Source organism: Anopheles coustani, chromosome 3 (genome assembly GCF_943734705.1).
Source record: "Anopheles coustani chromosome 3, idAnoCousDA_361_x.2, whole genome shotgun sequence".
NCBI classification, from domain to species: domain Eukaryota; kingdom Metazoa; phylum Arthropoda; class Insecta; order Diptera; family Culicidae; genus Anopheles; species Anopheles coustani.
In genome coordinates this window covers 3,702,549-3,719,361 of record NC_071288.1, presented here as the reverse complement: position 1 = coordinate 3,719,361, position 16,813 = coordinate 3,702,549, and the positions used below count along the sequence as shown (strand labels likewise).

Sequence of the window (16,813 nt, the reverse complement as noted above, 5' to 3'; positions counted from 1 at the left end):
CTCCGGAGTCGGTGGCGATCGTCGGCCAAAAACGTTATCAGTCACCAGTGGCTTATGTGTAGTGCTCATCCGCATCCAACATGATCGTGTGTATGTGTGCACGTGCGTACGTGTGCCCCGGGAGAAATTCTATAAAATCAGGCAACCCTGGCCGTGGTCCGTTATTCCCGTCCTGAGGCCCGCCCGGGATCGCCGGTGACACAAACGATCGAGTGACTGTGACTGCGTACGTGAAACCGTGAAAGTGAACCGTCTCTCGCCGGACGGACTTTCATCTTCACCCCCCCGAGTGCTATCCAGTGGATGTTTGGACGAGTTCCGCCGAGTTCGAGCTCTAGTGCGTGTGTTGCGTGAGTGCTCGTGCGTGAAAGTGCACGATCTAACGGCCCGCAAGATGTGGGTCTCGAGCGGACGGAGCCTGCTTTGGGGCTTCCTGGTGTCGCTAGTGCTGTTCCAAAGTGTTTTTGCAGGTATGTGAAAGATTCGTGACCAACTGCCTCGGGTCGGGACTTTGAAGCTAGCCCACCTTTTACCAAACGGGCGACCAATGTACTCAGAGGGTGGCGCGGAAAGTGCGAGGAAAAAACAATTTGAAATAATTTAGACAATAAATTTTAATGGACGGTTTCTCGATGCGTTCACTCCGACGCCTGTGACGAGCTCAAGGAACACTTTGCCCGAAATGTACATACGAAGGGAAGATAGAAAAAGAGCAGTAAGCTTAGCATCGGTTCGCCCTCGGAGTACTGAGATGATTAACGAAATGGTTAATTTCACCCGCATGAAATCACAGTGAAACGTTGTTCACCGCAAACTTTTCTCGTCCAACTGACAGACAAAACAACCAAATCACGCTCCACTCTTGCAGGTCACTTAATTAAGATTGACAGGGCTTTGTTTTCATGCATATCAATGAATTGAATTAACGGTCCGATAAGTTGTGTTTGTCGGCAGGTCCGTGAATACCATGGGAAGCATTTCTAAGTCGGTGAGAAACTAAATTGAGTCACTCCACGATCCATCGAACTTTCTAGAGAAGGCAATAACGCGATCTTTGCCTACTTTGACTTATTGCCTTTTATGCGTCAATTCAGAATTCACAAATATTTTGCATTTGCCAGTTAAATAAATATTTTTAAAAGATTTATAAAACATGTGATAGATTGCTTACAGTTTCACGTTTTAACAACATTCACTAGACTCACAACAGCTTTGCAGCTTCCATTTGATCTATAGGTCAAATTAAGGCTGGAACTGTTTACTAGATAGGTCAATTCTAGAGAATTCCATTCGAACTTCGCTCTCCGTATAATCTGCTGATAACGATCAAATTTATAAACACTTTTAGATTTTCAGATAGTTCACATATCAATGACGAATGAACTGTACTAACATTTTCAATTTAAAAAATTTGCTTTACTTACACACTCTGTTGTTCAATTTGAATGTTGGAAGTACATTAAACTAAATTACAGGCTAAAAATAACAGGATAGATTTGGCAATCATAGAGAACTGAAGGATGATAGCCAAAGTGCAAAAGGTCCATAAGAGGCTGGCATGCTGGATGTTAGCTTGAGTACAATCAACGGCATACGGTGAATGACTGATAACAACCGGCTCGCCCTCTCTTAGGACCTGGTTGGTACTGTTTTTGTTCAATGTCAAGTTCAGGATCGTGAGGTTCAGTGAGAGTGTCGCTCCATGCTTTGAACGTTGGCTTCCGAGAACGGGAATGGACAGGCTTAGCGTCAGCTATCAGCAAAAACGTCAGGGCTGGGCCCGATGCTGAGTGTGCACTTTACCTAATCTATGTAGGCGCCGATGACCTTTCCAACGATCGTGGCAGGGAGTTCAAAAATAATAACAGATAGCACATGGTAGTAGGAGCTGTGTGTGGCAATACACACTCCGATGTGTAAGGAACCGTGGTTGGCAGCTGGCTAATTATATAACACAAATGAAGCGATAACCTAAGACCTGCTAATGTTTTCCGTCTCTCGTCTTTCGTTCTTCTTGCAACAGCTTCGTGCAAATCCGGCTGCCCGACACGTAAGTATTAAAGAGGATGATGAAATAGAGTTTAAACTTTATCACTGACGTGGCACCGTTGCCTTTTTTCTGATTTTGCTTTTAGCGAACAAATCTACCAAGTACAGCTTCAAGCCCGGCACCGTGTACAGCTACGATGTGGACAGCTTCGTGCAGATTCAGCAAGCGGACAAGGCCGCCGACAAGCAGACAACGCTCAAGGTAGAAGGCAAGGTTGAGCTGTACGCCGGAGACAACTGCCAGTACACTCTGAAGGTGGTCTCGCTGACGTCCTTTGCTCCGGATGGCAAGAAAACTGCTTTCGGTGCGGAGATCAGCAAACCGGTTCGGTTCACCCTGTCCAACGATGAACTCCTGCCGGAGATCTGTACCGAGGCGGACGACACCGACTTCTCGGTGAACGTGAAGCGTGGTTTGATCTCGCTGTTCCAATCGGCCCAGGAGAAGAGCACCGAGACGGACGTGTTTGGCGTATGCCAGACGTCTTTCTCAAGCTACACGGCTGACGGTGCAACCGTTGTGGACAAGAGCCGCGACCTTAGCAACTGCGCGTACCGTGAGTCACTGTCGAACAGCTTCGTGACACGCATTGTCAACAGCAAGGCTGGCATTAAGACTACTCCACTGCTGCAGAGCTTCTACAACAACCAGCAGACGTTCAAGGATGGCCTGCTCAACTCGGTCAAGCTGGGTGAGGAGTACCAGTACCTACCCTACCTGAAGGATAAGGTCGGAGTGACGGCCAAGGTAACGACGAAGCTGACACTGAAGGGCAGCAAAGCTGGCGCCGCACCGGCTGCCGGCAACGAGCCGCGTTCGATCATTTTCGAAAATCCGGACCAACAGCCAACGAGCAACTTGGCCAACATCAAGCAGGAACTCCGCCAGACCGTCGAGTCGTACACCAATGGAAATGTGGGCAAGAAAACGGCCAACTTGTTCGTCGAGTTGATCCAGCTGATGCGTTACTCGAAGAAGGAGGATCTGTTGGCGCTGTACAACCAGGTCAAGGCTGGTAGCGTCCACTCGAACAAGGATTTGACCCGCAAGGTCTACCTGGACTCGCTGTTCCGCGTAGGAACTGGCGATGCCGTCGAGGCTATCACGCAGCTGTACAAGAACAAGGAAATCACCGACGCACAGGAGGTGAAGTTGGCCTTCGTATCGCTCAATCTGGTTGACTCGATGACGCACAGTGCCTTGAAGGCCGTGAACAAGCTGCTGGAAGGTAACCCACCGCGTGAGGCCTACCTGAGTGTGGGTTCGCTGGTGAGTAAGTACTGCCAGAAGCACGGATGCCAGTCGGCGGACGTGAAGGAAATTTCGAACAAGTTTGCCTCCAAACTGGGCAAGTGCCAAGCAGGCACGCGTTCCCAAGAGGACGTGCTCGTAGCCGTGCTTAAGGGTGTACGCAACTCGAACAATTTGGTTGCACCTCTGCTGGATAAGGTTGTTCAGTGCACGGGTCCGGAAGCCTCGTCTCGAGTGCGTGTTGCGGCTCTCCAGGCATTGCCGGCTGCTTCCTGCAACAAGAAGGTGGTCAACTCGGCTCTCGCCACTCTAAAGAACACGAACGAGGACTCGGAAATCCGCATTCACGCTTACCTGTCGCTGGTGGAGTGCCCGTCGGCCAACGTAGCCAACGAGTTCAAGACCCTGCTGGACAGCGAGAAGGTGTACCAGGTTGGTTCGTTCATCACGTCGCATCTGGCCAGCCTGCGCTCTTCGGTTGATCCGACGCGTGAAGCAGCACGGCAACACTTTGGCAAGATTCGTACCTCCAACAAGTTCCCCTTCGATGTGCGCCGATACTCGTTCAACCGTGAGTTATCTTACGCCGTCGAGTCACTTGGCGTCGGTGCTAGTGCGGATACTAGCGTGATCTTCTCGCAGAAGAGCTTCCTGCCGAAATCGGTGGCAGTGAACTTTACGGCCGAGGTGTTCGGAAATGGAGTGAACGTGTTCGAGCTGGAGGGTCGTCAGGACAACCTGGAGCGCCTGGTCGAGCACTACTTTGGCCCGAAGGGATTTTTCACCGGCATGGACCTGCAAACGGCATACGACACCTTGTTCCAGCAGTACCAGAAGATGTCGGAAAGTGCTAAGGCACGCTTCCGCCGTGGCATCCGCGAGGATGTTCGTGCACTGGCGAGGAATGTCAACTTGCACAACGATGCACTGCAGGACTTCAACTTCGATCTGACGGTGAAGGTCTTCGGATCGGAGCTGTTCTTCTTGAGCACGGGTGAGAATCTGCCTACCAATCCGGAACAGTTCCTCGAGAAGGCGCTGGAGCTGTTCGATAAGCTGGTTGAGGGCGCAAAGAAGTTCGAGCGTACGTTCGAGCACCATGCTCTGTTCTTGGATACCGATCTCGTTTACACCACTGCTGTCGGTTTGCCACTAAAACTGTCGGCCCAGGGTGCAGCTGTAGCCCGTCTTGATGCCGCCGTCGAGGTTGACCTGAAGGCGTTGGTCCAGGACTACACCAATGCCAAGTTCAACGTGAAGCTGCAACCCAGCGGTAGCTTCGAAGTGACGGGAACTCTTAGCGTCGATGCGTTCAACGTGCTGACCGGTATGCAGGTGGCCGCTTCGGGTCATTCCTCTGCCGGAGCAGCGGTCAAGTTCGCTCTTCACGGAGCTACCGCTTACGACCTGACCGTGGACTCGCTTCAAACCAAGCAGGAACTGGTTTCTGTCACCTTCCGCGAAGTGATTATCACCCGCGAGCGTGGCAACCCACTCATCGTCCTCCCCGCCAAGCGCAACGACGCTGGAACCAAATTCAGCGAATGCTTCGACAACCTTTACAACGTCATCGGTGTGACCGTTTGTGCGGCTCACAAAGTCCAAGGCCAGGAGGAAGTCTTCGAGGCTTACCTGGAAGTTGAACCGAAGTTCCAGTTCTCCGGAAAGTTTGACAACTCCAACCCCCGTCATGTGACGCTGCAGATGAGCTTCGATACCCCCGGAACGCAAACGAAGCGCGCGACAAGCCTCCTCTTGGAGGGAGTGACCGGCGGTGATCTGTATGTTAAGGCGACGCTCGATTCGCCGTTCCGCAAGCTTGACTTCCAGCTGGGAGCCAACTACAACGACAAAGAAGTGGCCCTGTACGCTCTGGCGCACAATGGCATGGAAGAGTACCTGGCTAAGGTTGGCTTCGAGCGGGGCTCAAAGGGTGGCCGTGAAGAGTACGTACCGATCTTCACCATCCGCTCGCCGAGTGGTGACGCTCAGGTTTCCAAGTTGGTTCAGACGACGGGTAAAATTGTGGTCGAAACCTTGGGTGGCGACAAGCGCAAGTACCTTCTGCAGAACATTGAATGGAACAGTCCGTACGCCCCGAAGACCACCATCAATGGGCACGTCGTATCGAACGGTGAGCGTAGCTACGACGCTGACGTCGACGTGACCGTCGGTGACACGAAGAACAACGTGCTGGGTCACCTGGACTTTGATCTGAAGCATGTCAAGCTGGACCTTGAGAAGAAGACTCCCAGCGATGCCAACAAAAACTTCAAGGTGAACCTGGAGCTTGCGTACACGGAAAATTCCTTCAAGAACCTCTTCTCGTTCGCGAGCGGAAAGGATTTCAACAATCCCTCGAACAAGTACGAACTGAGCCAGCTGGCCGAGTTTACCCTCAAGCCGGAAGCCAAGGGACTGGAGTCGTTGAAGTTGTACAACAAGCTGCAGCTACCGAAGCAGCTGGTCCGACTGGACTTTGCCACGAACAAGAATAAGTTCTTCCTGGACGGAGAGTACGGCTATGATAAGTACAAGATTGCCGCCAATGTGGACGCGAAGTACAACGAAAAATCGGCCGGAGACTACGATGTGCAGGTGGGAGCATCGCTGAACAAGCATTTCTTCAAGGTCTTCTCGAAGCGAGTGGTGGAGCAGAACAAGAGTCGCTTCAGCAACCGCCTGACTGCCAGCACTGGAACCAAGCTTGAATTGAACGGTGCCGTCACGAACCGCTTCTCGACCCAGGATGGCGAGCTCAACTTGGACGGAACATTGGTTGCTGTTGAGAAGGCTTCACCATACAAGTAAGTCAACCTGATGAGGTGTTAAAGTGGATGATCTATAACACACATTTTCTACAATAGGCTCTCTCTGACGGTTCAGTTCTCTGCCGCAAACGTCGTCTCGAATGCCAAGGTTTTGGTTGATAAGGCCGAGTTCGCGACCTACGACTTCAAGCTGGAGCGTGGAAACGATCCCAACGGCAAGTTCTCGGTAGGTGAAAGAAGAAACGGACCATCCGTCACAAATATTTCAATGTAAAATGACAACTTTTCTTTTTCAGTTTGTGGTGAAAGACTTTTTCGATGGAAACGGTGAACTGAAGTCCACCAAGGGCCAGGGTGAACTGTTTGCGGTGGTCAACTTCCAGAAGCAGGACCGGAAGGTGAAGCTCGACACCAAGTTCAAGGTCAGCGCTCCGGTGTATGACGTTTCGGTCGACTTGTACTACGACTTTGAGAAGGACAATAGCAAGAAGGTTCACTTCGAAACCAAGAACAAGGCTACGCAGACCAGCTTCGACAGCAAGAATAAGGTGGAGGTGTTCTCGGAGAAGTACGAGTTCAATGTGCAAGGCCAGGGTAACCCGAAACCGGTCGATGGTACGTTCACTACCAAGTTCAACCTGGTGCTCCCAACCGGACGTCAGTTCGGCGGTGACTTCAAGCGTGACGTTTCGACGAAAGACGAGAAGAAGTTCGGCAAGATGGTGGCCAACGTGTTCGACAAGCAGCCGGGTGGCAAGCAACGTACGGTTGCGTACACCGGCGAGCTTAAGGATGGCAACTTCAAGGCTAAGCTTTTCGACGCTACTCACAACGTGAAGTACACCGATCTTGACGGAAAGACGCTGCTGTTGGACGTTGGACTGAAGCATGTCCCGGCTGGAAGCTACCGCTCGGCCGCTGGTTCTTTGAAGGTATCCGGAAGCCTGCTGCCGCAGGTGGCCGAGGTAGCTGTGGTCGTCGATGAGTACTGCGAACACCATGCCAAGTACCACGTGGACAGCAAGTATGGTGCGGACTTTGGGCTGAACCTTGTCGGAGGATACCACACTGGAGGACACGGTAAGCCGGCTAGCCATGAGCTGAAGGTGGACGTGACCGCTCCTTCGGTAAAGTTGGGTGCTGTATCGAACGGCAAGTACCTCCAACCGGAGACCGACGATGGTGTGTACGATTTCGAGTACAACGGTTCCCTAGATTACAATGGACAAAAGGCGTCGGTTGCAACCCAGGCCAAGGGTAACTTCAACCGCGGTAACGGCAAACTTAACCTGAACTTCCCGAACGTGGATCCGATCGCCGCCGAAGGCTCATACACCTACGATGGCAAGGAAGATGGCCCATTCTCTGCCAACGGCGCGCTGAAGGTGGCGTACGGTCAGGGCAAGAACTTTGAGTTCACCGGTTCCGCGAAGGCTCCGTCGTCGGATGATGTGCAGGTGCATGTTACACTGAAATCGGACTTTGAGAATGTGCGTAGCGTAGATGTTACCTTCAAGCACGCCAAGTCGGCCGTTAGCGCATACAACACCAAGCTCCAGGTGACGGCTGATGGCAAGAAGTTCAGCGTGGAGAACGCCGTCGTCTTGAGCGAGTCGAACCCATCGGTGGACTTTACGCTCGCATACCCAGATAAGACGGTGAAGGTTTCCGGCAGCTACAAGACTCTCGGCCACAGCGCGTTCAAGGCTGACGCAAAGGTTCAGAACCTGGCGAACTTTGACATGGAAGCAAACGTGGAGGCCAACTTTGACAGCTATCAGACGTTCTACTTTAAGCTGTACGGTGACGCACCGATGCTGAAAACGAACAAGTTCTCGGTGGAGGTGAACGCCAAGCCGGGCTCGAACGGAAAGGGTGTCAACTTCCGCGCCTCGGAAGGTGGCAAGGACATTCTAAGTGGATACGCCGATTACTCGGTGAAGGAACAGGGCAAGGCAACCGTCATCGAAGGCCAGGGTAACGTGAAGCTGTACGACAAGCAGCAGACCGCCACGTTCAAGCTGGTTCGCGAGAAGCTTGCGGACTCCGGATTCTCGGGATCGCTAACGGCGTCCGTTGGTAAGATTTCGGCAACTCATGAGGTACGTGTCCAGCCAAATGACTTCAGGCTCAAGACGAGCGTGTGTGATGAGAAGAAAAAGTGTACCAAACTGGAGATCCTTTCGAAGTTGGAACGTAACGCGGGAGCCTTCAACCATGAGGCTCTTGTTTCGGTCGAAGTACAACAGTACGAGCACGAGTTTGGCCTGTCTGCAAAGACCAGCGCGAATGGATTCAAGTTTGACCACACGACCGACGTGCAGCTGAAGGAAAAGAATCAGCCCAAGTACCAGTACCTGTTCTACGTGCATCCGACATCGGCTGGTGCCAGTTTGATCCTGCCAACGCGAACCATTGCCGTGGAGGGTTTGCTGACGCTACCCAAGGAGAAGTTCGGTCTGTTCGATGGTAGTGTCTCGGTTTACCTGGACAAGAAGAACGAACCGAACAACAAGGCCACGTTTGCGATGCGCGGTGAGACCAAGATGCTCGGATCGGCTGGAGTTTCGGCCGACGGTGCGCTGACGTTCTCGCATCCGACCATCAAGGGACTGGCGATCCGTGCCAAGGGTAGCCTGGACGGTGACAAGCAGACGGCTGATGGATCCGTCGAGTTTGACGTGTTCAAGAAGGCGGCCGATAAGCTGGTTGCCAGCGTGCGTTACGCCAACAGCGACCTGTCGTACAAGGGCTTCAACATCACGACCGATGCAAGCGTGAGCAGCAAGGGTCTGGGATTGAACTGTGGCTTCAACGGTCACTACGCACTGTCTCTTGCCAATCGCCAAGCAAGCGCTGCTGGATCGCTGACGCTGCCCTTCCAGGGATACACCTTCGGAAGCTACTTCTTCGGCAGCCCGGAGGCATTCGATTTCCTGCTGACGCGCTTCGGAGATGACTTTGTCCGTGCCCACGGATCGTACGACGCGAAGAAGTACCGCGGAGATTTCACTTCCACGTTCAAGTTTGTGCCAAACCGTCCGGTCGTGTTCGAGTCGCAGCTGAACGGACTTTCGTCGGCTAAGTTCTCGTTCAAGCAGGATCAGTTCTTCAGCGCCGATGGTACTTTCGGAGTGGACAAGGCCGTCGTGCTGAACGTTGTCGGAGAAGGCAAGCCGCTGCTGAACGCTAAGGTGACCCTCGATGCGAGCCACTTCCTGTCCACCGAGTACAAGGTTGATGAAGCGAACGCTAAACTGTTCCTGCAGTCTCTGAACAAGCAACTGCAGGCGGACTTTGCCGTGGTGAAGGATGACGTGACTCAGCGCTATGGCAAGCTCACGCAGGATGTGTCTACACTTTCGTCGAAGGTGGTAGACGCACTGCCCGACTTTGGCAAGTTCCAGCAAAGCTATGCCGCACAGTTGCAGAAGCTCCAGCAGGACGTCATGAGTGACCCGACGTTGGCAGAGTTTGTCAACCAGGTTGCGAAGGTGTTCCAAGCGTTGAGCGAAGTGTTCGGTCAACTTTCGCAAGTGTACATCGAGACGCTCCGCAAGGTGACGGCCATCGTAACGGATGTGTTTGGACAGCTGATGGAAACTTTCAACACGAAGGTGCTGCCGGCGTTGCAGGAACTGTCGACGAAGGTGGAGGCCATCTTCTTCAACATCTACGAGGAAACCGTGAAGCTGCTGATGGCTGTGTTCGAGCGTACCGTCAAGGCGCTGAAGGTGTTCGAGGAGGACTTCAACAAGATCGCCAACAACGTTTCGGAGCTATTCAAGACGTTCGCACAAACCTTCAGCAAGGCTGTCCAGGTGCTCGAGAAGGAGCTCAAGGATCTGTACAAGCTGGTCCAAGAGTACTTCGAGTCGTTCGACGAGTTCAAGGTGGTCAAGGAAATGTTCCAGGAATACTTCGATGGTGCCGATCGGTACGCGTACCAGCTTCTGAGGGAACTGCTGACGCTGGTCGAGGCACTGTACCCGGTGCCGGAGGTGCAGGAGTTGACCACGGCCATCAACCAGTACGTGAGCAACAAGCTCGAAAACAAGCCTGTCAACGATGTCGAAGAGCTGAAGAAGCTGTTCGTGAGCTTCGTGAAGGTGCTGCACCAGGCGGTGGAGCGACTCATCTCGAATGTGAACCTGCAGCTGGCCGAGCCAACGCTAGGCAGCGAGAGCTTTACGTCCTTCTTCACCTTCAAGTTCCTACCGTACGTGTCGAGCGTTCAGTTCAGCCCGTGGAACTTCTTCAAGAACGAGAAGTTCTACTCGGTGCGCGATCTCATCCACCAGCTGCGCCTGTATGCGTTCAATCCGTTCGCCAATGTCCCGCTGTTCCACATGCACGGCCAGCTTGCCGACGGTGGACACTTCTTCACGTTCGACGACAAACACTTCACGTTCCCGGGCAGCTGCTCGTACCTGTTGGCGTCGGACTTTGTCGATGGCAACTTCAGCATCGTCGCAGACATGGACAAGGGCCGCCTGAAGTCGGTGACTCTCGTGGACAAGGACTCGACGGTCGAGCTGACCAGCAAGGCCGTGGTCAAGTACAACGGCAAGGAATCGGACCTCCCGCTTTACCAGAAGGACGTGTACGTCTTCCGCAGGTACTACACCGTCACCGTGGGTACGAAGTACGGAGCGCAGGTCATGTGTACCACCGACCTGAAGCTGTGTCACTTCTTCGTGTCCGGCTTCTACCTTGGACGTCTGCGCGGTCTGCTCGGCAACGGCAACTACGAGCCGTACGACGATCTAGCCCTTCCGGACGGCAAGATTACGACCGTTTCCACCGACTTTGCCAACACCTACAAGACGAGCCAAGCGTGCGCAGCCGTTGCCGATCACGGTCACGATTCGCACGAACATTCCAACCCGACCTGTGCCAAGTTCTTCGGTTCGGAATCGTCCCTGAAGATGTGCTCGTACCTGCGCGACCAAACCGGCTACAAGGAGGCTTGTAACCATGCCGCTCACGATGCCGGAGAGAAGGCTGACGAGGCCGCTTGCGGCATCGCTCGGTTGTACGTGTCTGGCTGCCGGCTGTATGGCATCCCGACCGCCCTGCCAAGCCAGTGCGAGAAGTGCGTCGGTGATGGTGGCAACCAGGTCGACGTTGGTGACTGGTTCTCGGTGAAGGCTCCGCAGAAGAAGGCCGATGTGGTGTTCGTTGTCGATACGGCCCTCGGCACGCTGCTCGGTGAGCTGGTGCAGGCTACGATCAATGACCTGCGCAAGGAACTGAAGGCAACCGGTGTGACCGACGTCAACATCGCCGTCATTGGCTACAGCAAGACGAACAAGTACACCAGCCTGTTCTCGAACGGTGGCAAACTGGACTACACTGGAAAGTTGGGTCAGGTGGACGTCAGCAGTGGACCGAAGCAGTGCAAGGCGCTGGTCACCGGGTTCCCGGATGTCGATGCCATCCTGGAGCAGCTGCACGTCGCCGGGGAAGTTGCCAAGGAAAACCTGGGCACGACCACCGAGGTGTACGCTCTCCGTCGTGCCTTCACCTATCCGTTCCGTGCCACGGCCAGCAAGTCCGTGCTGCTCTTCCGTTCTGAAGCGTTCGAGGATGCACGACCGGTATGTAGGAGTTGATGATGTAAGTGGTTCCTCCTAGTGATGCTAACGTGTTCTTGTTTTTGTCTACAGGGAACTGCTATCAGTGCCGCGCTGGGATTGGCAAACGTTAAGGCCCGCGGCATCCTGTTCAACATTGTAGCGCCGCTGAAGAATGTCGGCCTTTCGAACACCAAGGACCAGTCGAAGGTTAAATCGATTGTCGGTAAGTTGAGACTGTTCACCGCGAGATTTTCCTCTCTTTCTAACCACCTCTCGGCTCTCGTTTGATAGGCTTTAACGAACGAGTTGTGTATCACACGAACGACAAGAAGCGCACCGTCGGTTCGGCGGAAATGAAGAAGTCGCTCAAGTACGACGACGTCGTCGGTGTGACCGGAGTGGAGCGTGCCGGAGGAAACTTCTTCGTGCTGCAGAACTACTCGCAGCAGAAGGCGGGCAAGGAGAAGAAGCAGTTCATCTCGATCGTGGCCGCCGTGCTGGCCGATCAGTTCTCGCGAACCGAGACGACGAACGATTGCGTCTGCTACCTGCGCAGTGGTCTGCACCCGGAGACGGTTTGCTCTGCCAGCGATGTTCAGTTGCTGCCACCATCGGTAAGGATTGGCGCTTTGTTCGCATTTCACTTCAAGTCCTCGTCTAATGATCACTTTTTCTTTTCTCTTCGGTACAGAAAAAAGCGGGTGGCGCAAAGGGATAAACGCACGCTCTAGTGACATTCGGAGAGGTTATTTATTAAGGTGCCAGTAAGAACTTCCAGAACTCCATCGTTCCTCGGAAACGGAAAACCTACATCACTATTCAACATGGGGTGGAGCGGCCAAGTCTTTATCTTGCGGAAGCAAGACGTACCAAGACAACGGGAACACACAGATTGGACGAGATATGTTTTTGTTTAATCTGTTAAGCACAAGACTTGATTGATTTAAATAAATATTGTGACAAGCTAAAACTATAAAGATCGGGGTCCTATTTAAATGAGCACACAAAATCGAATTCATTCCCAATACACCGAAAGTTAAGTGCCATTGTCCGCTTTCGAGTGCTTCAAAGAGAGCCAATCGTACCGGATCGTCTTTTTAATCGAAACTAATGAAATGGACCTCACCCTGCGTTCTATTATCCTTGGTTAGGTCCTGGCTGGCCGAGCCTAATCCGCATGCCGGAATAAAATAGCTTTAAATATGGTCCCGGTGGGAATTTCCGTTTCCGTTCGACCAAACGCGCGCGCTAGCTTTCGATTCGATTCGATCGGCTAATTGAATATTGAAATAAATTTCTTCAATACTGGTAAATGGTGTTTATCCACCGCGCGGTCTCTGGTCGATTTGCGTTCATGATGGGAGGTGTCCCCTCCCTTCCCAGCCCTTCCAATGTGGTGGTTTTTGTGCTGTTTGTTTTGCCGCCGTGTGACCAAAAAGTAAAGCCGTGTGCCGGGGAACACGGGGACGGAGGGCATTCTGTTTGTCGCAACATAATTTAAACAGTTCATTTTCTTCTCACGTTCACTTGTTGAGTGGACATGGGGAGCGTCGATTGTCACCGTGTTCGGGACGCGCATATGATTAATGTTCCTGAACCCTCGGGCGCTTTGTTCCCCCGGTGGGCAAGGTCATTCACACACCCACACCAGCCGCACATTCGGCTTCACGGCTCAATCGACCGTATGCGGGATCGATTCGGTTTTTCAGGGCCGTATCAGAGGTTCCACCGGTTTTTTGTTTTTTGTTTTGTCAATTAGGGCTGGCGCGAAACACGTCATCATTGTTGTTGACGCGAATTAATTATGTATGTTGAATCTGTTAATTTATTTAATACACATTTTAATGATTATTTGCATTCGTGTCGACACGAGCCCCCTTTGTTGGGTAGTCGAAGGTGTCTGGGTCCATTATGATGGGATGCGTGTCAACGTCCGTTGCGGTTTCTGCGTTTGATGGTTTTCCTATTCAAGGGTTGCTCTGATACTTTCTCTCGTAAGTTGACGTTTAACTTCTATTTCTAATTACAAGAAAATCAAAGAAGTGTAGTATGGCATATCAGATTTTATGTAACTTAACCAAACAAGTAAGATTCTACAAAACTATACTCTAAACTCATTCTGCATTTAATTCTATCGCATATCAGCTAATGGAATCGAAACAAAGTTGAAATCGAATGAATGAACCATTCAATTCTAAATTAAATAATCATTCTACCCTAAGAGCGCACCACCTTTAACGGGACGCAAAATTAAACTATCCCTTCATGGTGGCATTAAACTGGCCCCCTCCATCCGTAACGAATGAAGAAAGTAGCCAAAGCGGTTCCGGAGCTGCATGGAGTAAGCTGCATAATTAATCAGATTGCAAATGGTTTAATGCATTATTGATAACATTGAACCGATTATGTGCACCTGACGGAATCGGCAGGCCGGCAATGACCAGGCCTGCTTAGCTGCGCCCTTCGTGGAGGTGTCGGGAAAAAGTCGCCGCTCCACACGGAGAGTTCTTTGGAAGCTGGAAAATCCTTCGCCCGGTAAGCCTCGTAGCATCGGGAAAATTAACAGTCCCATCCCACCGTCTCCCACCCGATGGTGGGGCGATCGGGGGGCTTAGGATATAAAAATCTGCCCAAATCCCAGATTAGGCCGTCTTCCGATAAACGGGCTCGCCTTATTTCCAAATACTAAATCGCTTGCATCTAATCTAGTCAATTGTTTGTTTTGTCCAGCGTTGGAAAGCGGCCGTGTTTCGTTTTTCGCAGCATTCGCCGGCTGGCGCTTGAGTGGATTAAGGACTTTTCGACAAAAGGCTCGCACATGCATGGGAATGGTTGAAAGTTTGTGATCGTAAAAAGGCAAAGACTTGCATGCATGCCGTAATCGGCTCCGGTTTCGTGATGGGAGTCGTAGGTTTTTGGCTGAGTTCCGCACTCCACTCCAAAGGATTATCGATAGTTTGGCCCATGAGCAGACTAAACATGGTCCATCCCAAAATCCGACGTTGCAACACAACATGCAAACCCTTTTGCATTTAATGCAACCGATGCAACTCTTCATGGCAGGGACTCATAGATAAAAGATGGCGAACGAGGCAGGGGAGGCAAATGGCTCAGAAAGATTGAACATAATCAGGATGGACAATGGCCATATTGTGGGCTCTCGAAGGTGTGGGTGCCGTCGTTCGTTCGTTCGGTGGTCCTGAGAAAACCGGGTCTGTCCCCGGGATCTGGCTCTTATCGTCGCTCCATCGATCCCGTGAAGGCTTGTTGTACACAATTTTAAATTAATTTTCATAAATCCTCGCCCCAGCTTGCGTCCCGAGAAGTAGGAGTAATGCACACGAGCGCGTGGGCACGCTTCTAATTGAAATTCTGCACCCGAATGGTCGGTCACAACACACGTCGACAGCGAACCCGGGGAGTCACGGTTGGATGGGCACAAATTGAATCTGGGTATCAGTTTTAGGGCCCTCGGCCCCCAGACGAGATGGAAGCCGCGTCGCCCGTGACTATTCTTGGAACAAATGAGGCTTTTTTACTACACGCCTGCCTCGAGAGAGAACGAGAGAGAGAGAGTCCTCCCGGGTGCCAATGGTCGCTCGGTTCTAATCAAACGTAATTGGGTATTAGTCGGGCGCCCGTTATGCGGGCGTTTGTCTGACGTTCGGGCGAGCTTTATGCACGGGGAAGCACGGGGACTCGGGAGGTCATATCATGTCAATTGGTTGATAAACCACAACGTATCGCTGGATCGCTGGATCCTGGCTGGGATCATACGAGGAACCGCGACTCCGGTAATGGCGCAGCAGTTCTTCGGGTTTTCGGAGTTCCTGCGGACCAGCGCTGAGAAGAACGCCCCATACGAGAGCATGCATTAAATCTGATTTACCTCCTAGGGGCCGTAAAAGATGAAATATGCTGGCGTGCGCGATAATTGAAACGCTCCCTCCCGACGGTTCGGTTCGGGATGAGTGGGCCGCCGAGTAGGCAAAAGACATCAAATGTTGTGCCCCCCCTGAGGGTCTAGATATCGGGACATGGGACCCCCACCACCGCCGATCGGTAACGACCGGCATCAGCAGGTTGGCGCAGTACGTTTAATGGCAGGCTTTACGGGTTTACGATAGTCCATCAACTTTTCGCGGGGTGGAAGCCTAATTTAAACGTGGCCTTGTTCTCGCGGATCTCGTCGCGAAGCGAGGGGAAATAAAGAAGCACGAGACTCGAACTCCTTGTCCCCTTCGCAAATTCTGGCGCAACAATTCCTGGCCCCGTTGTTGTTGACCAGGCGACGAGGCAGATAAGTGACGTTAAATTTAACTGCCAACAACATGGCCAACGGGGACCGATTCGCGGTGGAGGGCACTTGTTTTTTACGAACGACGCTAAAGATGCATCAAGCACAAGCGTGTGGTGTGCGATCGACATAACGACGTCGGCATAAAATTTGGCCAAACAAATACGTGCTGGTGGGGTGGGGTTGAGGGAGGTGGAAATCGAAGATTAAACGATCGTCTTGTACGGTTTAATGAACCTGTTTGTGTTGCGTACTAAAAAAACGCAACAAAGGAAACATTCTTCCAGCTATTTAATTACGCGGCATCTTAAGAATTGGTGCTAAAACCCTCATAAATGGGCTGTTTGTTGTGGCATAAAATGAAAAAGGTGAACCACAACTGTTGCAAACTTCCATACGGTAGCGAAAGTGATTGTTTATTGAATACTTTCGTATTTGAACCATTTTGAACAGTCAAATTTTGTTAACAATCGACAATGCTTCATACGTTTCGCGAGGAAACTCATTAGCTTTCAGTGGAAAACATTGCTCGACATCATTTTTCATTTCCATTTCACGGAGAGTGCGTCCATTTACAGAACACATTCATTTCATAGTATGAAAACGTACCACTACATTACCCGATTTGGCATTCAAAATTATATTTCCATTAGCTTGTACATTTTCTTCCGTGTTTTAGCTCTACCCCACATTCCTCCCTTATTTTAGGCCTCGCGTTGTTATGTTTCTAGCTCTATGCCAAAATTCAGTGCACCATATTTAGCCTTCCTTCGCGATGTCATCGGTTGTAATGAATTTTCCGAGCTTACAACACAAATTACGACCGCCTACTGTGTTGTTCCACAATACTCGAGCCATGTTACGA

The 16,813-nt window shown here is 51.7% G+C and overlaps 1 protein-coding gene across 1 annotated transcript; it reads left to right on the top strand.

Moving 5' to 3' along the window:
• The first annotated feature begins 394 nt into the window (after nt 1-394).
• On the top strand, nt 395-12,623 carry LOC131271551 (apolipophorins). Its single transcript, XM_058273016.1, has 8 exons — nt 395-470; nt 2,024-2,050; nt 2,136-6,108; nt 6,169-6,298; nt 6,369-11,672; nt 11,742-11,874; nt 11,943-12,265; nt 12,343-12,623. Exons 1-8 carry the CDS (start codon nt 395-397, stop codon nt 12,367-12,369), a joined length of 9,993 nt encoding a protein of 3,330 aa, XP_058128999.1. The 3' UTR covers nt 12,370-12,623.
• Nucleotides 12,624-16,813: the final 4,190 nt, after the last annotated feature.

Bases quoted from the DNA above. Each gene is read 5' to 3' on its own strand.
- LOC131271551 (XM_058273016.1), top strand. From the start codon at position 395: ATGTGGGTCTCGAGCGGACGGAGCCTGCTTTGGGGCTTCCTGGTGTCG. The intron at 11,673-11,741 runs GTATGTAGGAGT...TTTTGTCTACAG, and splicing joins CGTTCGAGGATGCACGACCG to GGAACTGCTATCAGTGCCGC. The intron at 11,875-11,942 runs GTAAGTTGAGAC...CTCGTTTGATAG, and splicing joins GAAGGTTAAATCGATTGTCG to GCTTTAACGAACGAGTTGTG.